Source organism: Dryobates pubescens, chromosome 5, assembly GCF_014839835.1.
Source record: "Dryobates pubescens isolate bDryPub1 chromosome 5, bDryPub1.pri, whole genome shotgun sequence".
Taxonomy (NCBI): domain Eukaryota; kingdom Metazoa; phylum Chordata; class Aves; order Piciformes; family Picidae; genus Dryobates; species Dryobates pubescens.
Window position 1 is genome coordinate 7,066,463 of NC_071616.1, and position 27,276 is coordinate 7,093,738.

Sequence of the window (27,276 nt, forward strand, 5' to 3'; positions counted from 1 at the left end):
ATCCCTTAAGGTTTGTTTTCAGGAGCTGCCTTTGCAGCGTTTGCTCAGGGAAGAAAGGTGTGAAGAAGGGGAGGGACGTGTGCTTCCTCCCCTTGTGGTTTTATGAAGCCCAGGCCCTGGAACCAAGGCTCCTTCTGGGAAAGGTTTTCTGTGTTGCTCTGTGCAGTGTATTTTCTGGGAAGCTCTGTTACTCTGTATTTGTTGGAAGAGGTACACTACAGAGCAGTGCCAAGGGCGTTTAGTTTCCAACACTGTTAGACTACAGAGCAAGTCTCCCTGAAATAATGGAAACAGCCTGTCTCTACTTGGGACTGTTTTTCTAAGGCATATAGACCATCACTGCCTGTTCATTCAGCCTTACAACAGGGCTCTGAAGCCCTCAACACAGGAAGGGCATGGACCTGATGGAGCAGGTTCAGAGGAGGGCCATGAAAATGATCAGGGGGTTGGAGCACCTCTGCTATGAGGACAAGCTGAGGGAACTGGGAATGTTCAGCCTGGAGAAGGGGAGGCTCTGGGGAGACCTAATAGCAGCATTCCAGTACCTGAAGTGGGCTACAGGAAGGATGGGGAGAGACAGTTTACAAAGTCCTGTAGTGATAGGATGGGGGCAATGGTTTCCAACTAGAGAAGAGTAGATTTAGATTGGATGTTAGGAACAAGTTCTTTACCATGAGGGTAGTGGAACACTGGAGCAGGTTGCCCAGGGAGGTGGCTGGGGCTCCTTCCCTGGAGAGATTCAAGGTGAGGCTTGAGAGGACTCTGGACAACGTGATCTAGTTGAGGATGCCCCTGCTTATGGCAGAGGGGGTTGGACTGGATGACCTTTAGAGGTCCCTTCCAACCCATTCTATGATTCTGTGCATGTTAGTCAACTGCAGGCTCCTAATGCATATTTGAGATGCAAAGAAAAGCTTGATGCATAGAAGAAAAAAGAGATTTTTAAAGCTAAGGCCACCTATGGTTATTTAGTCTGATCTACACAAAGCATGCATTTTTCTCAGTAATTCCCAAATCAAGTCTCTGATGTGTGATTGAGCTCCACACAAAAGATAATCACCCAGTCTCGATTTAAATTTAGCCATCATGTGGGAGGGAAATGTGGTGAGGAGGCTGAGAAAAGTCAGGGGTCACAATGTGATAGGAAGGTGTAGGAGGGAAAAATACATAGTTTAGCTATAACACAAGTTTCAAAGATCAGAAATAGACTTTATTATCATTCATGGCACTGAGGCTGTACAGAAAGTCAACAGAGAAGTGAGCCCCATTTTGTTGGAAGTGCAAGAAGTTCCCAGATAAGCAGCTCAGGAAAAAACCCAGCCCTGCAATCTAAATAGATGACATGAACACCAACACAAACACCAACAGAAATGCTAAAACAGCAGTTAAAAGGACAGGAGTAGGGCAATATTTAAGCCTATGAATAAGATGTGGCATGTTTGATTTTTGTGGGGAGCAGAGAGAGAAGCCTGGGCTAATGCTTTGTGCATAGTCCTTTACCTATCCCGTTCATCAAGCACTTATGCACCTCAGGTGACCTCTTCATCCGTGAATTATCTTATTAATATCAGGCTGTTCCTGAAAGGAACATGTGCAAGTGCTTGAGAGGATCATATCTTTCAAGTTTTTAAATGCATGAGATGATAACTATAGAATGGATAACAGAGGAGCTGGCATTGCCTAACCACACCACCTGCTAAGCCATCACCTGTCGCTGCAGATCAGGAAGATGTCTCAGAATCTTTTCCACACCTCATTTTCCAACCCCACAGAGACAACTTTGATCGGTCAGAATTTTACTGCAGGGTGGTTTTTGACTGTCTCAATTTTGCCTAGCACCCCTCAGGAGGTGTAGTGTGGGAGATGAGGATTTTATTCACACTTGGCACCACACAGGGAGCAGTAAGAGCCCTGAGATGCTCTGTTGTCAGCTTGATTGGTGTTAGACGCTGTCCTTACATGGACAGACCACATAATGGTGATGCCTACATGTGTCAGGAGGAAGGAAGTGAAGCTGCAATAATAACAACCAGAACTAGAATTAAGAAATCAAATAGGTGTTCTTGTCTCCAGAGGCTAAAATGGATTGCCATGGGTTCACCTGTAGTGCTTCTTTCAAAATGTTAGGTATGAAAGCAGTTGTTAATAGGCAGCTATTAAGCTCTGCTTCCATTTAGGAAGGCACCAAATAGCTTCACAGTATCTTTGTTTCTTGGTTTTGCAGTGAATACCATAAAATATTCTGCTGAAGTTGTTAATATAGACTTCTTTGGACATGAGTATACTGACATGAGAAGAAAGCTATCCTGCTCACTGCTCCTTGCAGACTGTCCCTGGTGCTGGCTGAAACCATTAATTAAGTTTCTGACTCCCAGGTTATTCCCCGCAGAGCTGAAGGATGTTTTGCTGGGGGCAAGCAAACAGCATTGAGCTGCATCTGTAATAAAGTACTGCAACCATTCATTTAATTTGATTCAGAGCCACATCAGGCTAGAGAATGTCCTATATGGAATAAGAAGTATCTTCAAGTATGAATTCAGAGGGTGGGACACATGCTGACCCATGCTATGGCTGCTGGACGTTTTTGTGCTCTCTAGACCATGTGTAAAGTGATCTCTTCCATGACACAAACACTTAGTGGGAAATACACACAATTTCTCTGAACCCTGACAGTATACAAAGTTTGGGTTCATAAATGGAAGATTTCTCAAAGGGGTGTTTACAAACAGTAGGCATTTAGAGGAAGGACCAATGCTGTTCTGTAACAAGAGATTAATGATATTTTTTCTTTGCATTTGTAGTTTGTCTTCCCTCTGAGTCGCTCCAGTTTCTCTGCTCTCAGGTGAACTGGCTGCTGCTACTTCCATTTCATTTCACACCACAAATTGTTCACTAACTTGCCTAAGCCGTGCAGAGCAGTCTTGACAGAGCTAAGGAGTATTCAGATGGGGCAGGGATCCCACTGCCATTTTAGTTCTCATTTCCTCTCTCCTCTTTTTCCTGCAAGCAAGAGAGCGCAGCTGTTGCACAAGGCATTCTGTGCTCCACATATCTGTCCCTGTTGTCAGCTGTTTGTGTATCAAGTTTGAGGAGGAGGTAGAAATATGAGGTGTGCTAACAACAGTCAGGTACTTCCCATTCACAGTTTTAGCATCCACGAGGAAGTGATGTCTGATTAATAGAGCTGATCATAAGTTTCCTGACGCAACACTTCTCCTTTTGAAAACGCTGACTGGGTTTTGTATTACTGGGTTGGCTGGTTCTCCAGCTTCGTAGAAACCTGCTTGGAAAGTTGTCATGCTGTTGTGAACCTTGTGACCTGCTCCACTGGCTACCCACCATTCTATGATGCCATGACACTGCTGGCTCCTTCCAATTACTGAAGGCTACCCCCTAGGCTGGTCAGCAGCTGAATAAGCTACCCATTAGATGTCCTTCATCTGATTCCTTTGCTTCCAGTTTCCTAGATCTCTTAGCTTCAAAGCTTGCAGCCTGCCCAGGTGACTGCCTAACCACCCAGGTGGCAGCAAAACAGCTAGGCAGGCAGAGTCCTAGCAAGAAAGCTGGTGAGGGACTTTTTAGGGTGTCAGGTAATGAGAGGACTAGGGGGAATGGAAGAAAAAGTAGAAATGGGTAGATTCAGATTGGATGTCAGGAAGAAGTTCTTCACCACGAGGATGGTGAGACACTGGCACAGGTTGCCCAGGGAGGTAGTAGAAGCCTCATCCCTGGAGGTTTTTAAGGCCAGGATGAATGTAGCTCTGAGCAGCCTGGTCTAGTGCGAGGTGTCCCTGCCCATGGCAGTGGGGTTGGAACTAGATGATCCTTGAGGTCCCTTCCAATCCTAACAATTCTACAATTCTGTGCGAACTGAGGCATCAGCCCAGAAATGTTTTGAAGTTTTTCTTCTGTGTGTGAACGACACCTTTTTGGGAAGGGTGAGGGGAAGTGTGCCAACATGATTTCCTCTGTGGGCTGAACATTCCAGTTCCCAGCAGTGGTGCAGGCAAGTCACAGGACATTTTACCTTTTTGTGGTTCACAGCTTGCCTGCTAGTACTTGGCTGACAAATGCGTGCAGTATGTGTGTGAGTACACAGCGGGGAAGACCAACAATTAGTGGACTTGAATCATACAAGGCGAGGGTCTCTGCCACTTTGCATGGGGACAGATTGCAGAGTACAAACTGTGCGTGTTGCAGGGCTGGCACCATGAGTGGTTTCTCCTCTGCTGCGTTGGCAGGCTGTGGGTGAGGCTTGACTCCTGGAGATATTGATGAGATTGGTCACTGCCTGAAATCTAGTCTCCCATCAGATCTCTGCCCCTGGAAGATAGAGTCTCTGAGTGGGTGCATGTCTTCTAGCCAGATTCTCCCTGCCTAGGCTCAGGAGATATTATTTTGGACCTTTGGCACATAGACTTGGATCCTCTGGCAAAGGAGACAATGTAGGTATCTTATTTTGATGCTCCCTCTGAAAAGGCTCAATGCCTCTCATGACCTACACAAAAATGTTCTGGCTTGTTGGCCACATCATGTTTCACCTGCCACATAATGTTGGAGGCCTAAGGTTTAAAAAAAACAACCCTAGTTCCTTGAGATGCTGAAGGCTGTACATTTCTGTTAGCTTTGGTTTGAATTCCTGCTCTGAGTTCTCAGGTTTCAAGAAGCATTGTATAAACATCTTGGCAGCTTCAGTCCCAAAGCATTATATGAATTGAGGTTAAAAAAGTTTTGTACCTGTGAGACATCAATTTTCTGCTAGAATGAAAGCATTTAAAACTGCAGTCAAGTGGCTGAAACAGAAGAATTAACCCAGCCCTGATATGCGTGTGTAGAGACACCCAGAGCTAGCATCAGGCTCCATGGAGGACTCTGCCTTGGCTTTCATGGGACCAGCTGAGATGCTCAGTGTGTTAGAAGTGCAAGGCTCTCTGCTCACATTTGGCTGCCTCATACACAGGGCTAAGGGGAGCAGGTGACAGAACACTGCTTTCACACAGCTGGGATGAAGCTGGGAGTGCTTTCAGCAGGGCGAATTCCCAGTTACACCATCAGCAAAACTCTCTAACTTTCTTTTGCCACAAGAGTTGTGTGAATGGACTGGAAGATCAGGCACACACCTAAGAGAGACATTTTTCTCATCAGAAATATTTCCCACAGGGGTAAGTATCAGTGCAGAAGAAGCTTTTTGTATTAAGAGCCTCATGACTCTGTAGAGCCCATGAAGTCCTCATGAAGTAGTCTTCTGCTGTTGGGAGTTAGAACCCCCCAGGTCTGAGTCACAGGGATCTTAATTGCCGTATAGAAGCTTGCAAGGCTCGTAAGTCACAACAGCTCCAATGGCTAAGCCAAACTCTATTACTTTGTTTTAAATTGTTGCTATAGCTCACCTAGAGACTTTGTATTTTATTTTTTGTTTCCCAGGAAAAGAGACACAGTAGTGAACATAAGTGAAGGAAGGGGAAAATTGAGCTTTCAGTTTTGACAGCCTTTCAGTAACCTCAGAAGAACCCATACGAAAAGGTACTGAAAACCCCCACAAGTCTCTGGCACTTGCAATGATCCACTCACAGGGATGTGCACTGAATGATCTAATATCCTTTCCACCTCTGATACTCATTTCCCCATGGGTCTTCATGCTTTTTTGTCCATTGGAATGGGCTGCCCGGGGAGGTGGTGGAGTCGCCATCATTGGAGGTGTTCAGGAGGAGACTTGATGGGGTGCTTGGTGCCATGGTTTAGTTGTTTAGGTGGTGTTGGATGGTGGACGTGATGATCTTGAAGGTCTCTTCCAACCTGGTTTATTCTATTCTATTCTATTCTATTCTATTCTATTCTATTCTATTCTATTCTATTCTATTCTATTCTATTCTATTCTATTCTATTCTATTCTATTCTATTCTATTCTATTCTATTCTGCCCTGCCCTGCCCTGCCCTGCCCTGCCCTGCCCTGCCCTGCCCTGCCCTGCTCTGTTCTATTCTTTAGGCAGCTCTTATGGACAATGCTATTTGTCCGTGGTCAGATTCTCACTGAGCTTAAGGTGAATTTGTTCTGGTAAGCTGAGGTAATGACTATAAAACCACTGAAGAAGGGCAGCCCTGGATATTCCTCAGAAAAAGATAAAAATCAGTTTGCTACTGCTTCAGCTCCTCAAATGAGCTTAGCATTGGGCTAAAGGAGTGCCAGTGCTGTTCAGAACTCTCGAAGCTTGGGATTGGCAGGGGAGCAAGGCCTCCTCTTCCAGTGACAACTTGGTCTTAGATGAGTTTTGCTGCAGTGCAAAATTTTACCCGCAGATATTTTTAAGTCTTGAGCATTTGTAAGCTATTTGGTAAGGATTCTGTGCCAGTGTTCACTTCTTTGTGATTAGTATGCCTGCCACAAGGGCATACTTTGCAGGTAATTCCCAAGATGCTGCTGATACACTGGGATGTATTCAGTTCACCCTGAATTGTCTGTTTCTGTATTTCTTTGCTCCATCTCTATGCTCAGATGAGTGATTTTCTTACATTTGCATGCCACTGAAGTCTTCCAGATTACCTGAGCTGGGCCTTTAATTAAAAAGCCAACCCATCAGCTACACCAACCTACGAAATAACATAGTGAGGATATGGGCTACTGTCTTTAGTCTGGTTAATTTTGGAGGGTGTCCTGGTTTCAGCTGGGGGGCTACTACAGAGGGTTACTTAAGAGGATAAGCCATTGCCAGCAATGAATAAATTGAACCCTGAAGGACTTGCCTATCATTTGAAGTACATCCTTGTACATCTTTCATCCCCTTTTTAGCCAACAGATGTTGGTTGTGCTCAGGTAAAGGCAAAACCTAAAAAAAAGTCACATACGGAGCTGAAAGAGGATTTGACATAGTACCAAAGGAAATATTGATGTGTGTGTGTGTACCATACAATCACAGTAACCTTTGCTTTTTAATTACTCTCCCCCAGTATAATAACATTCAGTAGCAGACATTTCCTTTGTAGGTCTTGCCCCAGAGAGTGAAAAGCAACAGGAGAAAACAAGAGTTACTCTCTTGATTCTAAAAAGGTGGCTATTAAAAAAATACAAGAGGCTGATGGCAACTAAGGAAGAAACCCTTCTCTTGATAATTTGAAGCTAAATACCAGGACCATAAGTCAAGTCTTCCTGTCAGCCAAGTGGTGAAGTGTAATACTTACTTAACTCTTCTGAGGTCTTCACTCAAGCAATTTCATACTGACATCAGTGTCAGACTATTTGAGTAAGATCTGAAGATAAAGGTTTCAGAAACTGGCTTGAGTGGAATGACATGGAGATATCTTAATTATTTCAATTAGATGCTCTGCAATCACTTCATTTAACAATAAAGGAACAAGTGCTAAACATAAACACAGTGGGCTTCAACCTGTGGCTTTACATTGACGTGTCTTGGAAAGATAACACCTCCAGTCCTCAGATAGCCCAGGTAAGTAATAAGCAGCTTCCTCCCATCTTGAAGCTGCAAAGATCACTATCTTGCTGTACTTGCAACCACACCTCCCAGGTGTCTAAGGAAATTAGTAGCTCTCTTACTCTGGCCAGGAAAAAGGGCCAGTGACACTGGCTTTACTGTCTGGTATCTTTGCTTCAGATCACAGTGGTTCAGGAGATCGGTAAGAGGATGTAGCACCTTTTACTTTTCTGAAACAGGTTTAGATCTTGATAGCCAGAAGGATGGTTCATTTACAAATGCTGCTATCACCTCACTGCTACTCAGATAGGCAGCCTGGTATTTTGGTCTGATTAACATCAAGTGTACCAAAAAAACCCCAAAAACAACACCCAGAAATCTGTGTTTGGAAAGCATTCAAGGACCTCAAACAATTTCAAACTGAAAGGGAGGTTGTAGCCAGGCAGGGGCTGCTCTCTTCTCCCATGCAACCAGCACCAGCACAAGAGGACACAGTCTCAAGCTGTGCCAGGGGAGGTTTAGACTGGATGTTAGGAGGAAATTCTTCATAGAGCGAGTGATTGCCCATTGGAATGGGCTGCCTGGGGAGGTGGTGGAGTTGCCATCATTGGAGGTGTTTAGGAGGAGACTTGATGGGGTGCTTGGTGCCATGGTTTAGTTGATTAGGTGGTGTTGGATGATGGATTGAATGCAGTGATCTTGAAGGTCTCTTCCAACCTGGTCTATCCTATTCTATTCTATTATATTCTATTCTATTGTAATTCTATCCTATCCTATCCTATCCTATTCCTAGCTGTGCTGTTTTGCTCCAAAAGGATGAGGTGAAAAAGAAACAGTGAAAAAATTAGAAAGCTTTTGTTTCAAAAATGTAAATGCTTCAGTTTTGAAGGATCCCCAAACCTGGCATTTCTGAAGCTTTGCTTTATAGCTTCCAGTTTCACATGGCAATGTTGAACTGAAAAATGGAAATACATTTTGATACACTTTTTTGTTCTGTTTTGATTAATCTTTGCAGTGATGTCCTGGGTTAACAACCCATGACAAGTGGTGAAATAACTGAAATATGGGAAAAAAAAGGTAGGAAAAAAAAGAAAGAAAAGATTGTGCACGAGCCAGGGGGAAAAAATCCCACCCTTTTTTCCCCAATTTCTGAGGACAGGTTGAAAATGTTTGGTTTGAGTTTGAAAGTAGACAATTATTTTCTCAGATTACTCTAACTTTCCTAAGCTAGACACTGAGCTGAACAAGGTATTAACTGGGTTAGGATGGGCAGAATCCAAGAGCATGAGATTTAACACATCCAAGTGCTGGGTTCTGCACATTGGCCACAACAACCCCATGCAGTGCTACAGGATGGGGTCAGAGTAGCTGGAGAGCGGCCAGGTAGAGAGGGACCTGGGGGTACTGGTCAATAGTAGGCTGAACATGAGCCAGCAGTGTGCCCAGGCAGCCAAGAGGGCCAATGGCATCCTGGCCTGCATCAAGAACAGTGTGGCCAGCAGGAGCAGGGAGGTCATTGTGCCCCTGTACACTGCACTGGTTAGGCCACACCTTAAGTCCTGTGTCCAGTTCTGGGCCCCTCAGTTTAGGAAGGAGGTTGACTTGCTGGAACGAGTCCAGAGAAGAGCAACGAAGTTGGTGAGGGGTTTGGAACACAAGCCCTATGAGGAGAGGCTGAGGGAGCTGGGGTTGCTTAGCCTGGAGAGGAGGAGACTCAGGGGTGACCTTCTTGCTGTCTACAACTATTGAAGGGAGGTTGTAGCCAGGTGGAGGTTGGTCTCTTCTCCCAGGCAGCCAGTACCAGAACAAGAGGACACAGTCTCAAGCTGTGCCAGGGGAGGTTTAGGCTGGATGTTAGGAGGAAGTTCTACACAAAGAGAGTGATTGCCCATTGGAATGGGCTGCCTGGGGAGGTGGTGGAGTCACCATCATTGGAGGTGTTCAGGAGGAGACTTGATGGGGTGCTTGGTGCCATGGTTTAATTGATTAGGTGGGTTGGATTGGTTGATGGGTTGGACACGATGATGTTGAAGTTCTCTTCCAACCTGGTCTATTCTATTCTATTCTATTCTATTCTATTCTATTCTATTCTATAGGGAAGAGTCTGGCATCTCCCACAGCCACTGTTGGGCACAACAAGTAGTCTGTGCAAAGCTGCATGGCCTTCAGCCTCTACCTCCTCAATGGGGTGGCTGCATCCAGCCCTAGGAAGATCCCCAGCTTGCATGGGTGTGGATAAACAAATGTTGTCAATCAAATTCATAAGAGATTTATTTATATTTATATTTTTTATGTTATTTTTTATCTTTAGTTATTGGCTGGTTTTATTTGTATTTATTTATATTTCTAGTTTTAACTTTGATAGTTATAGGCCTATTTTATTTATATTTAGTCCTATGTATATTTTTAATTTTAATTTTAATTTATTGTTATAGACTTCTTTTATTTATATTTATATTTATAATTATATTCCTATTTATATTTATATGAGTGTTTCAGAAACTGCCATCCTTGCTTATGACGCTCTTTGGGATCGTGTGTGCCAGGACTAATGAGACAGTGGCTCAGTGAGGGCTGTTTTTGGACACCAAAGCTGAGACCTGTTTGTGTGAAATTTTACTGTGCTCTTGCCATTGCTGGGGAAAATAATGAAATCCACTAAATGAGTCTTCAGTACCTCCCATTGGTTCTGACCCACTTAGCTCTATGTTTCTGCCCGTAGGATGGAGCAGATCACAGCCATTTCGAGTTGGTACCATGCTACTGCTTGGTTTCTGGCAGCTCAGCTGTAGCTCTGAGTAGCTTCTTGCAAGGGACTGTTAGTGAGCAGTCTGCTGCTGAGTAAGTTGCATGAAGCTGAACACTGCATTAATTAACTTTTATTTCTTGCATACTGGGAGCAGCATGGGCTTGCATTCCTTCTGACACTGTTTCACGTGCTATCTTGTGTGAGTTATCCCACTGCCAGCAGGTAGTGTGTGGAGCAATTTAACCGCAGTGTAATTTGATATGGGGATTTTATGTCTTCTCCCCCCACCCCCTGCTTATTTCCAAGTGCTTTCTTAACATTAGCTCAGAAAAGAAGTAAGATTCAGTCATAAAGGTGGAATGACACCAGCTGAATTAACCCTTAAAATCTGGAGTCCCTCTTCACTTTGCCTCCTGAGCTGTCTTTTCTAAACTCAAAACTGCAGATCCACTGTTAGGTTTTCTCAATCTAACTCCACTGGTAGAAGGTTGACATGACTGTCCTTCCCCTAAAAGGGGCAGGGAGATGACGTTCTGTACCCCCATGAAGCTATCTCCTGCTATTGAGCTAGTGCTGTGCCCTCTTTGCTTTAGATACCACCTTTTAGTTTGTCCTTCCTTCTTTAGGCAGGTGACTTTTTTTGGTCTTACTTTCCTTATACTGTACTTTTTTTGTGTCTGTGGTAAGGCCTGACACTACACAGCCTATCTCTCTCATGTCCAGGAGGAAATGGACATGGTACTTTGTCAGTGTGCATGTTGACAAGCAACACAAAATGTTTGAACTGTTTTGGCCATGCTGTTCTACTGGAAACTGGAGGGGCTATTGGAAAAACTACTCTGATAACACTCCAAAATAACTTTTGCACCTTGGTTTGAAGACATGCTGGGAGCTTTTTTCCTTCTTCCCTGTTCCACTAAGACCTGGGTTTCCCTGCTGCAGCTGTTCTGTTTTTAATGTGTTGCTGCGTTTCCAGGCAGACAGACCCCTCTTTGTCTCTGGCTGGTTTTCCATTTTCCTTCTCTTTAGGAGGCAAAGTTTTCAGGCTGCTATTTTGATCTTTTGAGTTCACTACAGCAACAGAACCTGTGATCAAAGCTGCATAGGCAGCAGCTTTTTTCCCCCTCCCTGATCTCTGGAAATGGAATACTACAGACTCCTGGGCCCAAGGAAGCGTGGAGAAGAATGTGTACAACACAGCCTTGACTGGTCCTGTTAAAGCCCCCAAGTGAGGCTGTCAAAACAGTGTTACCACAGGAGCACAAGACCTGCATGGTTAATTGCTCTGATCCCCAGAGTGCTTTCTGATGAGTTTGGCTTCTGGTTTTATTTTCCCTGGGAGTTTTGCAGCTGCCCTTTTGATTTGCTGGAAGCACACAGCAGGCCTTTAGATGAGTTATATTTCCTTTTAATAGTTCAAAGATGGCAACATAACTGAGCACTTGAGTTCTCACCCTGCTGCGTGGTTGTGGTAGTTTTAGGCTATGCCTTTAAAATTCAGCTACAGATGTCGAGCAGGAAAGTAGAAAAATGTAAATCATAGAATCATAGAATCAGTAAGGTTGGAAAAGACCCCAAAGATCATCAAGTCCAACCTATCACCCAAGACCTCATGACTACTAAACCATGGCACCAAGTGCCACATCTAATCCCCTCTTGAACACCTCCAGGGATGGTGACTCCACCAGCTCCCTGGGCAGCCCATTCCAATGGCTAGCAACTCTCTCTGTGAAGAACTTTCTCCTCACTTTGAGCCTAAATTTCCCCTGGTGCAGCTTGAGACTGTGTCCTCTTGTTCTGGTGCTGGTTGCCTGGGAGAAGAGACAAATTCCCTCCTGGCTACAACCACCCTTCAGGTAGTTGTAGACAGCAAGAAGGTCTCCCCTGAGCCTCCTCTTCTCCAAGCTAAACAATCCCAGCTCCCTCAGCCTCTCCTCATGAATCACTCTTGGGTGTAAAAAGGAAAACAAAGTATTATTCTAAACAAATACATTGGATAACTGCTCTGGGGTAAAAGCAGCTGTATCATAACAATTCTTCACATTTCACTTCCATTCCCATTCCTTTTATCTTCTTCTCTGATCTTGGCTGTTCTGCTTTACCTGGGAGAAGATAACACTGCTGGCTGACCTTGATATAAGACTAACACTGTTTTCTCCCAGTTTCATTATCTCTCTCTTGGTACAAGGGGGGTTTTGGGAGGTTGGGGGGGGAGGGCAGTAGAGCAGCTTCCCCGCTCTCTTTTTTTGACCAGGGGGGTTTCTGTGTTGTTTGCTAATTGTAAATATCTGTATGATATTGTAAATACTGTATGGCTTGTACATATTCATTGCATTCCATTGGAGAGTATAGTTTTTGTTTGTAAACACAGCTTCATTTGCTTCTGACTGAGTTAGTCTGGCTAAAGCTAATACTGGTGGAAACTTCAACCCACCACATTGGGTAAGCCAGCATCCATGGTGGCTGCATGGCCAGCCACAGCAGAGCCTTTGTGAAATGTCTGTTTGAGCTGTTGTCGCTTGTATAAGCCCAGGAACATCTGACTACAGCTGGTTTTTGACAGTTTTTAATGGAAAGTTCTTTTAAAGTGGTTTAATTGTGATCCACAGTGTGCATCTGAGTTTCAGGGGAAAAAAATCTAGAGCCAAAGATTTCAGGTAAATATCCTCTTTTGCTAAAGAATAACTGCAAGTACATTTCATGTTTTCTCTTCTCTTTCTAAAAACGAGACTCATAGCTACTATTTAATAACAATTAACTCTTGGCACCCTCCCTTTCCGTCTGTGTAAGGCCACATTCGTCTTTTTGGTGAGGATTGGTCCTGTATGATATTACTGTCTCACAGTGAGGACTTGCCTTACTGCAAACTTGACTCCTGGCCTTTTTCACTCTGGGTCTGTATGACATCCAACATGAAATTACAAGTGTGAATTAAGGTACAGTCAGAATACAACACCTGAGAGGCACTGCATGGGTTGTCCATCAGTGGTCCACAGTAGGCATGGGAGAGGAGGAGGAAGCCAAGCCTGTGACCTCTCCAGAGGATGCCATCATTGTCGCCAGCAAGCTGATGGGGGAATACAATGGGCAGCTGGGAGGTGTGTGATATTGTCATGTTGTACAGAGAAAAGCCCAGGAAACATGCAGCTTTCCCTGCCAGCATTGGGTCTCCTTTTCTGGAGTCACCCTAGGTGATCCTGCTTTGGCAGGGGGGGTTGGACTCGATGATCTCTGGAGGTCCCTTCCAACCTCTAATGCTCTGTGATTCTGTGATCTCTGCATTGACCTGGTAATCTTCCAGTAGGTACTTGGAAGTAAAGAGTTTTGATTTACTTGTTGGTAGGAAGATTCCAAATAATATACCAAACCAAGGGAGAGTTGAAAAGAGCATCCAGAAGTGGGTTGGTTTCCCACCAGAAATGTTAATAGATGAGATCTGGCTATTGCTTTGCTTGGATTTTTAATTATTTTTTTCTCTCATTTTCTTTTTTTCTTATTTTTCCTTTTTCTTTTTCCTTTTTCCTTTATTATTTTCCTTTTTTATTTTTACTTCCCCCCCTTTTTTTTTCTTTTTCCTTTTTCCTTTTCCTTTTTCTTTTTTCCTTTTTCCTTTTTTCTTTCTTTTTTTCCTTTTTCCTTTTTTTCTGTCTTTTTTCCTTTTTCCTTTTTTCTTTCATTTTCCTTTTTTCTTTCTTTTTCCTTTTTTCTTTTTCCTTTTCCTTTTTTCTTTCGCCTCTTTTCTTTTTTCTTTTTCCTTTGTCCTTTTTCCTTTTTCCTTGTTTATTTTTTCTTATTTTTCTTCCTTTTTATTTTTTCCTTTTTCCTTTTTTTCTTTTTCCTTTTTTTATTTTTATTTTTAAAAAAAATTTTCTTTTTCCTTATTTTCTGTTTTTTTTTTCTTTTTATTTTTCCTTTATTTTTATTTTTCCTTGTTTCTTTTTTTCTTGTTTGTGGTTTCCTGTTTCTTGTTTTCTTTTTCATCTTTATTTTTTCTTTCTTCTTTTTTCTTTTTTCTTTATTCTTTTTTAGTTTTTTTTTTAAATATCCTGGAGTGTTTTGTAGAGAAACTTAAAATACTGAAAATTTAGCTACAGAGTAGATAAGTGGAAGAGATGGGAAACGCAGGAAGACCTTTTTGAACATGGCAGAATCCACCCCAAAACCTGTCAGGGCAATAACAAATTGTGAGAGGTACTAAAGCGACAGGCAAAGATGTGGTAACTGCAGCTCTCCTCTCGCCTCTGACACTGCCTATCTTCCTGTCTCAGCTGTAGGCAGAGACTTCTCCACACCGAGGAGGCAGAGGGTGGAGCTCAGCGCCTGTATAAATTATATGTGTCCTTCAGGTTTTTCCAGCAGCAACAACAAGCTGTGAGCGTGTTTGTCAGCTGACAACAGATCTGTTACCCAAACTGGGCTTTCTGTTGCTGTCGCCATCTTGCGTGTCATGGGGAGCCCACCGGCCAAGGTAGGACAACTGTAGCTCCATGCTTTTGCTCTGGCCCAGCACCTGGTTGTTGGGACCTCCCTGCTCCATCTCTCATCAGAGAACTCTCTTCTTTCCATCTGCTGAAGTGCAGAGACAAACTGCTGCTGGTGCGATGTGGTGGTCTTGAGCTTTGCAAACATTTGCTTTTCCTCTTCCACCTCTCGGTAACCAGCGTGTAAGCAAGCTACAGCAAAACCACAGCCAAATGTGGCCTTTTTCTTTGATCATGAGGTGTACATGCTGGAGGGAAGAGAGGGGCTCTGGCCATCGTGAGTTTACCTGGCTGTAAAATGAAACTGCTTTAGCCCTACTGCCTGCCTGTCTTGGGGTAGTACTTGTTTGTTGCTTGCCCCGGCTGAAAAACCCATCAGAATTTCTAGCAACACAGCACAATTTACATTACTTTAGCTGCAGGGGAGAGTTCCGATCAGCTCTTTGGCTAATTTAGCTATCTTTTAATGTAATGTGATTCCAGGAGAACTGTTTCATGTCTGGACTTGAGTTTTCTAGTAGTAAGTTCCATTCAGAGATTTTTAACTGATAGTTTTTAGCATAAAGCAACAGAACTACTAGCTGCAAGTTGTTTTCTCTTTTATATCTTAAAAAAAGTAAGGAACACAGAGTCTGAAAGGCCAGATGTGAATTATTTGCATCTACCAAACCCCATGTCAAATTTTGGAGGAAATAAAAGAAATATGGGCATTCATGGTTTGAAATGTAGTGAGATACAACGATAGGTGCCATGGCTTATTAAGGAGTCATTAATCATTAAGAATAGAGAATATTTACTGTACTTGTGTCATGCTAATATTTGCAGATGAAGCTAAAGATTCAGGAAGATATCAGTAGCTTGAACTGAGAGGTCAATCAACAGATGAAAAATATTCAAAGGTTTGATGCTCAGGGCAAAAGAAGAGATATTGTAAAAGTAATGTGCTTTCTGGATAACATCTATGTCTAATCTTGTCTCCCTGCTAGATCCAGAGTCACCTATCCATCATAGATATCTATATTATCTAACAATTTAACGTATCAGTGTCCTAACTAATAAGACAATTTTGGATCTGATAGATGAGTAAATAGCTCTGATTAAAATGATATCTACGAAGCCTCAATTACAGCAAAAAGTTCCTGCAGCCGATGTTCCATGTAGACACACTCCTGGTTAACAGGCACCACTGCCAAAAAGTTAGAGAGCCAGGCATGGCTTCAGGTCAGAAAAGTTTTGTTCCTGAGGAAGGAAACACTGCAGGTAGCTCTGCAATTCTGCCAGGCTAAGGCATTTTTTCAGTCTGTGCAAATTGGTAGATGGCAATGAGAACCAAGACAGTTTGTGTTTATTATTTTGTGTGTGTGTGTGTGTGGCTTTTTTTTTCCTCTCCTTCTATATTAATTTGAATATAAAGTTAACATAAAGGCAAGTTTTAATCTAAAGGCAAGTTGACTAGAAAAGGCTGGATACTTTGAACTACGAAGACACAGTAGAAGTCTCCCAGTTCGTCTTTTGCTGTTTAAAAAAAAGCTACTCAGTGATGGGTAACATTCATTTGCAGCTTGCTGAGAATGCTTTTGATATTCTTAACAGGGTCTTTCCTTCTGCTCAGACAAGAATAAATGCTCTTTAGCAGTTTAATTTTTGTGGATGATGGAATAATTTTCATGTAGTCAAATAGACAGAAATCCTGTCAATACAAAGCCCAGGAGACACCTGCTCATGCATGTAAAGAGGTGACAGAATGTTGGGGGTTGGAAGGGACCTTGAAAGATCATCCAGTCCAACACTCCTGCCAGAGGAGGATCACCTAGAGCAGATCACACAGGAACACACCCAGGCAGGTTTTGAGTATATTCAGAGGAGAGTCCACAACCCCCCTGGGCAGCCTGTTCCAGTGTTCCATCACACTCACAGTGAAAAAGTTTTTCCTCATGTTTACATGGAACTTCCTATGCCTCAACTTCCACCCACTGCCCCTTGTTCTGGCAACAGAATGGGAGTATGGGGATGCATCCCAAATCCACAATGTCTCCTGAAACACTCCATCAGTAATAACATGAAATAGACAGTCAATGTTTGTAAGGCAAATCAGATTTACTCACTAACTGGTCAGCTTCCACCGATAAGATTTTGATATCATGATCCCTGAGGAAAATGTGGCTTTCATGGTCGTGCTGTCTTCCTTCTATCCTCTCTCCTGGGTCAGCATATTTCCTCAGCCAGTCAATTCTCCTGCCATTACTTTGTATTCCTCTAACTTTAACAAAATCAGGCAGCTGGTTGGAAGGACAAATTGCTAGCACTATTCTCACTGATTGAGGAGCAAATAAATTCAGCCCATACCAGGTGTTGAAGGATCTATGTGGAAGAGAGTAATGTAGTGACAGACTTGGTGGAGTGGGTGAAATGGCTGGACTTGGTGATCTCAGAGGTCCTTTCCTGGATGATTTTGTGAGAGCACTTTGGAACCAGCATGGTCATTAAGCTTTTTATTTGTGTGTGTGTGTGTTTTAGAACTATATATCTTTCACCTTCATTGATGTATTTCCATGTTGTTGTTGAGCAAAATCCTCAGTATCTAAAGCAAACTAAGTTGTGAGAAAATGGCAAATGGTCATATTGGATGTGAGATCTTGTGCATAAACTACTGTACAGCTTCTAGCACACCACTGAAGAAAGAAAAGTAATCTGTGATAGGAAGCAATCATTCCTGTCTGAAAGACACTGATAAAGCTGAGTGATAAATCTTACATCTATTTACAGAATGTCAAAAGTCAGAGAGCAAACTTCTCATATAAAATGCATGTGTTATAACCTGTGGTAATATTTCTGCTCAGAGAACTGCTGAGGTTTGGTGCAGGGGGAGCAAAATGCTGAGATTCCAATCTACCAAAAAATGAAAATTAAAAAGTGGTGGTAATGGGAGGAGGCTCCTGAATTGCCAGGCTGTGCAGAATTTACCCACCCCCACCTCCTCTAGAAGATTAACATTCTAGTGGAGGTAGCCATGAGATCTTGTTCTGGAGGCAGCATGGGGGGACAATAAGGAGTTAAAAAAATATTAGTTGGTGTTTCTTCTTCCACTGCTATCCAAAGACCATCTTGGTCGGCTCCTCATAATTAATGAGCTTTGAGATGTCATACTCTCAGTAGGGATGAAACCTTGACATGACTAAGCACCTATAAACAGGAGAATTATGTGTCCTCCTGAAGCTGGCTGGCATATGACTCTCCTCTGGAAGCCAAACAGTAGACCAGCAAATGTGCATTATTACAATCAATGAGGTGTTGGCAACAGATGTGTTAAGGTTTGGCACAGCTGTGGCAATTCTGCCATGCTGCTTCTATCTCTTGTTCACTGACTTGTCTATATTTCAGTCTTGAAATAAATGGCTCCCCCCAAAACTTGCTTTGAGAGTGTAGAAATGTAGTTTAGTGCTAAATGCTATCCCATGAGAAGTTTAGCTTGTTTTTCCCCCATTCTTCCCCCACCCCCCATCATTTTTTAGCTTACTCTTTGGGACTTTGGGCATGATGCTGCTTCTTGGTCTGGAGTGTGAATGTCTAGCATGCAAACAGACACATGCAGCTGAATCCTGACATGCTGTCATTGGCCTCAATGTGGCACTACTAATTTCCCAAAGGGAAAAAAACAAACCAAAGGAGTGATATGCTTCTGGGAAAGCTGCCTTTGACTCTGGTTATCCTCAGAGGGGGGTTTGTTACTCTCTTTGTGGCTATGAAGGAAATTCTTTCTCCCAAGAAGGTGAACTAGTAAGGACAAGAGCAATATAGCTGCAAGACTGTCAAGAGCTGTCCTGGATATAGTGTCTGTGCATATCAATTTGCATTAATCATTAAATTGGTTTAGTTGATTAGATGGTGTTGGATGATGGGTTGGACATGATGATCTTGAAGATCTCTTCCAGCCTGGTCTGGTCTATTCTATTCTATTCTATTCTATTCTATTCTATTCTATTCTATTCTACTCTACTCTACTCTACTCTACTCTACTCTACTCTATTCTATTCTATCTCTGCTTTTCATATTATGAAAATATCAAATGGTAGCTCTAACCATATTGATTTTTTCCCCCACTGGAAGGGTATTCTGAAGTGTCAGCACTTTTGGGCAAGGATATTATTTTAGATCACTCAGATCAGATCCTAACAGTCTGCTCTGGACCTTTGTAGAAGAAAACTAGTTCTGCCTTTTTCTGATTAAAAAAAAAAAAGGAAAGGAAAGAAAATTAATTAGCCCAATTCTGAATGGTTCAGGATGGAGTCAGTCAGTCTTAGGAGTGCACTGGCTTCTGGCTTCCCCTGGGTTCACCATGGCCACATTTACTCATCTGATCCTGTTTATCTTTTACTCTGTGATGACACAAGGACCAGGCTGCACCTTATCAGAAGAAGCAAGTGGTCATCTTTGATGATGTTCCCATCGGTGGGCAGGTGTCGACATGTTTAAGGGAAATGAGAGGGGATGGGAGGAGGAGTGAGGCTCTCTGACTCCAGTGGAAGATGAGGGTGAAAACACAACACTTAATTAGAACAGAAAGTACTCTGTTGATGAACTGCAGGGACACCATTTTTATAAGCAATCAGAGAATTCTGATCACAAAGGATTCAAAGCAAACTGTATACCGGCAGCTGCTTCTCCACTGAAGGCAGACTCTGAGTATGGTTTAGGCTTCTGTTGAGCAAGGGGGAAATTAATTACAAAATAACATGGAATTAACATATTAATTAAAACCAGTCAGCTCTGTAATTGGCTACATAATCTAATATTTTATGTTAATAAAACCCATTAGGAATGCTGACTGAGTGTTCCAGTTGGTACTTCCATGTTAAATAACTATTTGCACAGGAAAATTAAAGTCAAAATGCTGTTAGTGGGCAACTGGAATAATATGCAAGTGTCCTAACTGGAACTTGTCCAAAATGCATTAACTTCAGAACATCACATATATGTCAGTTTTGAACTGGAAGAAAGCATAGCAACAACAGTTCCTGACACGCAAGAGCAAGTGGGTCTTGCATTTTTATTCAGAGAGGATTTCAACCAGCCAGTAAGAGGCCAGGAGACAAAGTAATCTGATTTAGTAGGTTTAACGAGGTTTCCCTGCTCAGAGAGACTCTTGGATATTAAGCCTTTATTTCAGAGCATTAATCCACAGTTCAAATGGCATCCATTTGATGCAATTTACATCAAAACAAAACATGAATGAAACTGAACAAAGTTATGTTCTCCTCTCTACTCAACATGCCCAGTGATCTCCACTCCATTTAAAAATAATGTCAGATTAACTTTAGCAAGTGACTCCTTCTGTAGAGAAGTTCCTTCTTGCACAGCAGTTTGTCTCTCCAAAGTTAATCATTTCATTGTCAGGAAAACAGCTCATGGTGTTAGCTTTCAAAATAGAATTGTCAAATAGTTTCCTGAGAGTGTTACTGGGATGCTCTCATTTAGACAAACAGATCAGGATCTTTTAGAATAGAATAGAATTAACCAGGTTGGAAAAGACCTCAGAGATCATCAAGGCCAACCAATCACCCAACACCATCTAATCAACTAAACCATGACACCAAGCACCTCATCCAGTCTCTTCTTAATCACTTCCAGTGATGGTGACTCCACCACCTTCCTGGGCAGCACATTCCAATGGCCAATCACTCTTTTTGCGAGGAATTTCTTCCTAACATCCAGCCTAAACCTCCCCTGGTACAGCTTGAGACTGTGTCCTCTCATTCTGTTGGTGGTTGCTTGGGGGAAGAGACCAAGCCCCACCTGGCTACTACCTCCCTTCAGGTAGTTGTAGACAGCAATAAGGTCTCCCCTGAGCCTCCTCTTCTCCAGGCTAAGCAACCCCAGCTCCCTCAGCCTCTCCTCATAGGGCTTGTGCTCCAGACCCCTCCCCAGCTTTGTTGCCCTTCTCTGGACATGTTCCAGCAACTCAACATCTTTCCTAAACTAGGCAGTGTGTCCTTAAAGCTGCCATTTGAACTAATGAAACACTTCCAACGTGGTGTGGCCCTGTTTAATTTACTAGTAAAAGCAGAACTGCATGCTATTATTGCTGACAAGGTGTGCAAAAAAACCCAGGTAAAACACTCAGATGCAAAAAAAATATATGTAAATGTTCTTATTTGAAAAAAAATAAGGCACTGTTTCCCCCCAGTTAGTATTGTTATGTGCCTGTGTTCTGTGTATTCATTCAGGCTTATCAGGAGGTCTTTTGGAAATGGCAAGTATCTTCTGACCAGCTTAGGTTGGGAAGCTTAATTCTTTGTTAGAGTTTGGAACAAGTAATGGTTCAGGAAAGGATATTTAGAGGTCATCTAGTCCAACCCTTCTGCAATAAGCAGGGACATCTTCAACTAGCTCAGGCTGATCACAGTCTCATTCTGCCTGACCTTAAATTCCATTAGGTAGTTTCAAGATGCCTAATGATGTTTGATTAGATGATATTATGCCTCCAAAGCAGGGCACTTTTTTCTTTATCTGAAGGGTGTCTGCTGGACCTTTGGTGCATGCACTCAAAGTCAGTTCATTCCTCTACATGCCTTTTGGTGAGCTTGGCCACTTGCTTACAAGTGTCATGATAATTTAGTCCTAGCTGGGATACAGATAAGGTTTTAGAGCGCTTTGGTGAACTGTCATTCCCAGGCTGTGCTACAGAACCCAGACAGGCAGCTGCAAGTTCTTAGTATTGCCTTTCAAAGGCCCAGTTTTGACATCCCTGTGATAGACTGGCATTACAACCATCACCATGGCCATGCATACATAAAGTTGCATCAAAACAGGCACCTCTAGGGTGATTACAAAACCTTTCCATACCATTGTCTGAATCTGTGTTTTCTTTCTCAGTCTTCCCTTACTCAAGCTGCTTAGCAAATAGCCCAACAAACACATATCATTTTGGCATGGTGTACTTCCACCAGGTGGTGGTCCCCTAACTTCAGACAGACCTGCATGGTTGAAAACACACCTTGGTTTTGGCATTGTGAGCTGATGAAACTAATTTCACTTGTTTTCTCTTGCAGATGAAGTTTTGCCCCATCCACATGCTTTCTGTCAGAATCATACAAGCTAGGAACATCAAATCAAGAGACCTGCGTGAGTTGTGGTTTGATTGTGTTTTTAGTCACCTCCAGAGATGACACAGTGAGCAATGTTCATATGTTTTGAAAGTATACAAACAATGTACATAAAGCACAGCAACAGAAGTACTATTGGCAGGGCTAAAATTAGATCAGTTGCCTGAGGTGTCAGGAGATTGGAGGTTGCATGTTGTAGCATTCCAGGAAACTGGTAAAAACCAAGACTCTCAGAGGAATTTCCTGGGCCAACAAGGGAAGGTAGACCTTGCAAGGACACTGCAATCTGTACATCTACTTGGGGTTGGTAGGTTTTGATGTTCACACACTGATGGATCTTTCACTGAAATGCATCAGTGATACACAACAATAAAAATCTCTTGAAACAGAGAATTTCAAGACTTTTGAAATATCTTCTTATTCCAGGTATTTGCTGTTCTCAGGTGACCTGTCGTGGTAAATCATGTAGGTCGATTCTGATGAAGGAGGGCCTCATCTAAGCAGATGCTGAACATGCAGGCAAAACAGACTTTTCTGTTTACTTTTGTATTCAGTCTTCCTTAACTTATCTTATCTTCACAGCCTCCTCTGGCTGCTCCTCAAGGTGTCCTATGGACCAGCCATTCAGCTGCCATTTTTGCAGAGATCTCCTGTGGGTTCCTCAGTTAGGATGGAGACCTGGAGCTACCTTTTTCATTCTTGAAACCTCTGATCTGTGTATTCCTCTAGTGAAACCCAGCATGTTCAGCTAAAAGAGCATCACTTTGCAGCGAGTTAGAGACCACTTACAGCTCACCATGCCAGCCAAGCACAACGTTGGCCTAGCCTGGATGCAAGGGAGACCAGAGGGAGTGAATCCTCTCTTGGTTGAGTAACTACAGTCCAAAGGACTTCCCATATTCCCATGGCAAATGCCATGTAGCAACATCTAGAGGTGGACACTGGAAAGGTGGTAGTGTGACAAGGCCTGTGTTTCTGAGTTTCAATGATCTCTTCTATCTACTCTATTGAAGGGTCAGTTCCACTTTCCTGCCAAAACCTTGCTGGGCATTGTTATTCACTGCTTGATACCAGTCTGAAGTATTTAGGCATCTCGGGCTGCAGTAGAAATCTTCCATCAAGTCCAGACTCCAGCTCTGAAAGACATCACCTTGGAGATTTCCTTTCACACCGTTGTCAAGCATCACAAAGTAAATGTGCTTTCCCACCCTGGCTCTTCTCGAAGGATGGCTGCACGAGGCACTGACTGCACTAACCCTAAGGAGTAGATCTAGGCTGGAAGTGAGAGGAAGATTTCTGACTTGCTCAGGCCCACGCTGGCCTTCAGCTGCAATAGATCTTCTTCCCTAGCACCTAACCTCTCCAGGCAGACAACACATCCCCTCCGCGTGTTTGACTAGACCGAGCACGCCAGCCTCCTCTGATCTTCTCTGTAATGCGTGGTCTCCTTTCCCATAATCATCCTAACAGCTCCTCTTGGAACTAGCTCTAGTTTCAGTTAAACTTTTTTTAACATTGTTGACTGGACTTGTAAGGAATGTGGCCAAGGAGTGGTCAGTGGGGTCTTTTATATACCTCTTTCTCTTCATGTGGGAATTGTGGCTCTTGGTGTACTTTGTGTGGGCATGAGTACGTTTGCAGTTTGTAGTTACTCAGGAATCAGGTGGTTTCCCTTGGTTGCTTCCAATTAATGGTCTCTTTACTTTTTTCTTTTTTTTTTTATTAATTTAAGCATTAATATTTATTAGTCCCCAGAATCATGGCCATGCTCTACTTCTAATCTATGATATTGGCATCAGGTTTTTAATTTTTCTCTGCTACAGTGACTGCATCAGACTGCTATGTGCGCTTGTGGCTGCCATCTGCTTCAAAGGGAAAGCTTCAGACCAAAACCATCAAGAATTCTGACAACCCAGTCTGGAACGAGACTTTCTACTTTAGGATCCAGAGAGAAGTTGAGGTAGTGAAAAAACAAAATAGAAATGTCCCCATTTTGAATAGCTGGGAATCCTCAGTTGACCCCCTGTCTATCAGCTGTGCTAAATAACTTCAGAAAATGCTTGTCTGACTGAATTTACAACCCACTGGTTAGCACAAAAAGGAGCCTTCTGCAGAAGGTGTTCCCCTGAGCTAGTTACAGACATCAGTGATAGAAATGCCTACATCTAAGGTGGCCCAGATTCCCTTTGTTGTCACCTGGGAAAAGTAGGTAGTGCGGTAGCATGTTTCACTTGGGCTATTTTGGATGGTTAATTTAGACAGAGGTTTCCCTCCACTGGTAGAAAGGGAAGGGCTGCTGTGGAGTAGACAGCAAATTTAATCCTATGCTAAGATGTGTGAAGAGACTTCAGTGATGAAGAAACTGAGGGTGTTCTTTGGGCAGGTTGTCAGTGTGGTGCAGAGCGCTGACATCTTTTCTGTCTCGGGATAGCAAGAGCTGTCTGTCGTAGGTAGCTGTCCTCTATTTCATGGTAAGTATCCAAAAGTTGGGTTTAATGGTGGCATTCCACATTAGCAAACTCCAGAAGGAATTCTTAGTTCTTACTGCTGTCCTAAGCAAGCAGCTGCAAAAGTTTATAACCACGTTGGTCTAGTAGTCATGAGGTCTTGGGTGACAGGTTGGACTTGATGATCTTTGAGGTCTTTTCCAACCTTGTTGATTCTATGATTCTATGTTTTGTTTCTGTGTCATAGCAGCTCAATAAGAGTTCCTATTTATTTTCTTGTACTACCAGAACATTTTAGAATTGGCAGTGTGTGATGAAGATCCCCTCACCAAAGATGACATGCAGTTCACAGTTCTTTTTAATGTTGCTAGAATCAGACCTGGGGAGACAGTCCGTGAGACATTTGCTTTGAAATCAGAGGTAAGGACTGAAAACAACAGGGAGAGGTCAGCAAGACTGCATTGTCTGCATTGGCTTCCATGTCAAGTAGGGTTTGGGTCTGCATAAACAGACATCCTTGTATATGATTATCAATATCTCATCGAAACAGGTATCGTTGTGCTGGATTTTGGGGACTTCATTAACCTCTTTTCACAGATTCAGAAAGTGAAGCAGCTTGTCTCTCATGCCCACCATCTCTGTGGGGGAAAAAATATGTTAACAGGGAGCATCTGTAAATAGTAATTTTAATCTTTTATAATCCAAATAGATAACTTCCTTACCTTTGGGCTTTATTCCACTTTTGCCACGCTTAGAGGATATTTCCTCTTAAATGGCAACTTTTTATTAGAAACACGAAGACAATCCACTCACCACTTGAATTAAATGATTCTTTCAAGGCTTCTCCTGTTGGTGTTCATGCTGGGTTTCATTCTAAGTGATGCAGGTTTCTGTAGCTCATAGTGAAGGGGCACCTGCTTTGCTAACATCTTTGGTCTTATATTAAGTAGGTCATGAGAGAGTTGTCCAGGGATCAAAGCTAGGATAAGTCTGTGACAACTCCTGAGCTTGCCTGAGCTGTGGTTGAGGTACTGCTACATGCTCATTGCAGGAAAGAGGCAGTCCATAGCCAAAAGAACAGCTACTTCCCAAATGCTGAAAGCTTTTTAACATGGATCCTCCTTGTGACTCTGCAGGCTGGTGCCATGCACATCTCAGCCAGTGGGTGAGTCACTGGGAAACAAAGTGATTCAATAACCACCTCAGTCCAGAGTATTCTTCCCAACTGCATCTCTACAGGTTTCAGTGTGAATGTGAATTAAAGCACAGAATGTTAAGGGTTGGAAGGGACCTCCAGAGATCACTCTGCTGAACCCCTCTGCCAAAGCAGGATCACCTAGGGCAGGTTGCACAGGAGCGCATCCAGGAGGGTTTTGATGTTAGTCACATTTGTTGCTGGACTTCAAAGCCTTTCCCCCCCCCACACCATCTGTGCAGAAAGTCCTTACCTTTCTGTTTCAGTCAAGCTTCCCCTCTCTGATTGTGTCTTTGGAAATATGTACATTTCTCCCTATCCCACAAGGGGAGGCTATTAATCTTGTGTGCCTTTTGCAGGCCTGTGGTTTCCATTGCAATCTCAGCCTTGGAAAGAGGTAGCACACAGCTTTTTATTGGTAACATTAGCAGAAGGGAACACTAGCCATGGAAGTGCTTCTTAAGTATGTCCATACTGCCAAATTCTTCCAGCCTCCAATAATCAGTATTTATTTTACCATCTTCTTTTCAGAAAGAGACGTGTGCTAAGAAATGGGAAAGTTTGGAAGTAGAATTCTGGATGGAAAGAATGTGAGTACAATTCCAAACTGGTAAAGTATAGATCTGCCAGGGAGTAGGGTATCTCAGAGAAAGAGAAACTCCTTCCAGCTCTTCCTCTCAGCAGGCAGCCAAACCAAGAGTTTCAAACCTTTTTTCCTTCCTTTTAATCTCAACTTCCCCAGTTAAATCTGCCTTTCAGTGTATTTCACACAAACCTTACCTTTTGCTTGTCGTGTATCCTGGTCATGGAAATGCAGTAACATTGGCATGAAGTGATAACTTGTGCACAAGATGCACACAAAACTGAAGAGATGCTCTTCAAGTTGTTGAGACTAATTGAACAGTGCCTAGAACACTCTGGTGTTTCTGGAAGGCCAGGAAATTGTATTGTTATAAAGATGTAGAGAGAGAGAGTGACGGGGACAGTGTCAGAAAAGTCAAAATGTCACATTGTAATGTCAACATACAACACAATACAATAAAAAATAGTAAAATTAAGACCACCCCCCTTAAGCTGACAGTCAGCATTGGTTGGAGGAGAACAAATTCCATAAGACAAACTTTTTCTCTCTTCCAAATGCTACCACAAGCTTGGTTGAAAAAAAAACACCACCCAAACCCTAACATGTTCTGACATACTTGAGCTTAGGATTTCCCAAAGTGAAAAAGGAATATAGTTCAATCAAAACTGACTACCTGCATGCTTAGAAGAAGGAACTGTAAATAAAGCTTCTTATTCTTAACATGGAAAAGCTGCAGAGGAAAATCACTGAGGAGCTTGGTTAATTTCTGCCACAAGGAAATTCAAGAACATCTATCTGATTTATCTCTGAGAGAGACTGTAAGAGATGGGATAAGGATCTCCTGTGAATGTGGAAGCTGTCAGAGCCAGATATATAAAAAAGCAGAATAAGCTGTGGTGCTTTGAAATAGGACTGAGCAGGTTCAGACTAGAAAAAAGAGGAATGTCTTTCACCATTCAAGTTACAATGCATGCAGGGGATCCTCTTAGGAAATCAGACCTCATTATTTATGTTTAAACACATTCTGCAGCTGAAACAGAATTTTTAAGGCTTAGAAGTGGTGCTTGCTAAAATATCCTGGACTTGGCAGAAGGTCTGAGACTACATCCTACATAACTTCAGTGGTCCTTTCAGATACATGAAAGCACTTAGGAATGTGTGCAACGTAGTGATGTTTGAGTATTGGCCTTAATGAGAGATGCTGTTAGTAGACTCGGAGGTTACTCACAGGATTAAATAACTACATCCGTTCAGTGGCAGATCTAGGTCTCCAAATGTGTGGGACAGAGA

At 42.8% G+C, this 27,276-nt stretch overlaps 1 protein-coding gene across 1 annotated transcript in view; it reads left to right on the forward strand.

Moving 5' to 3' along the window:
- The first annotated feature begins 14,528 nt into the window (after positions 1-14,528).
- The window catches only part of LOC104298874 (cytosolic phospholipase A2 beta), a 39,114-nt gene continuing 26,366 nt past the window's right edge, over positions 14,529-27,276 (forward strand). Inside the window, exons 1-6 of the mRNA XM_009898984.2 lie at positions 14,529-14,645; positions 21,708-21,780; positions 22,775-22,951; positions 23,585-23,721; positions 24,497-24,628; positions 25,935-25,993. Of these exons, the coding sequence (XP_009897286.2) occupies positions 14,625-14,645; positions 21,708-21,780; positions 22,775-22,951; positions 23,585-23,721; positions 24,497-24,628; positions 25,935-25,993 (599 nt within the window). The 5' untranslated portion in view covers positions 14,529-14,624. The remainder of the gene's footprint in view (positions 14,646-21,707; positions 21,781-22,774; positions 22,952-23,584; positions 23,722-24,496; positions 24,629-25,934; positions 25,994-27,276) is intronic.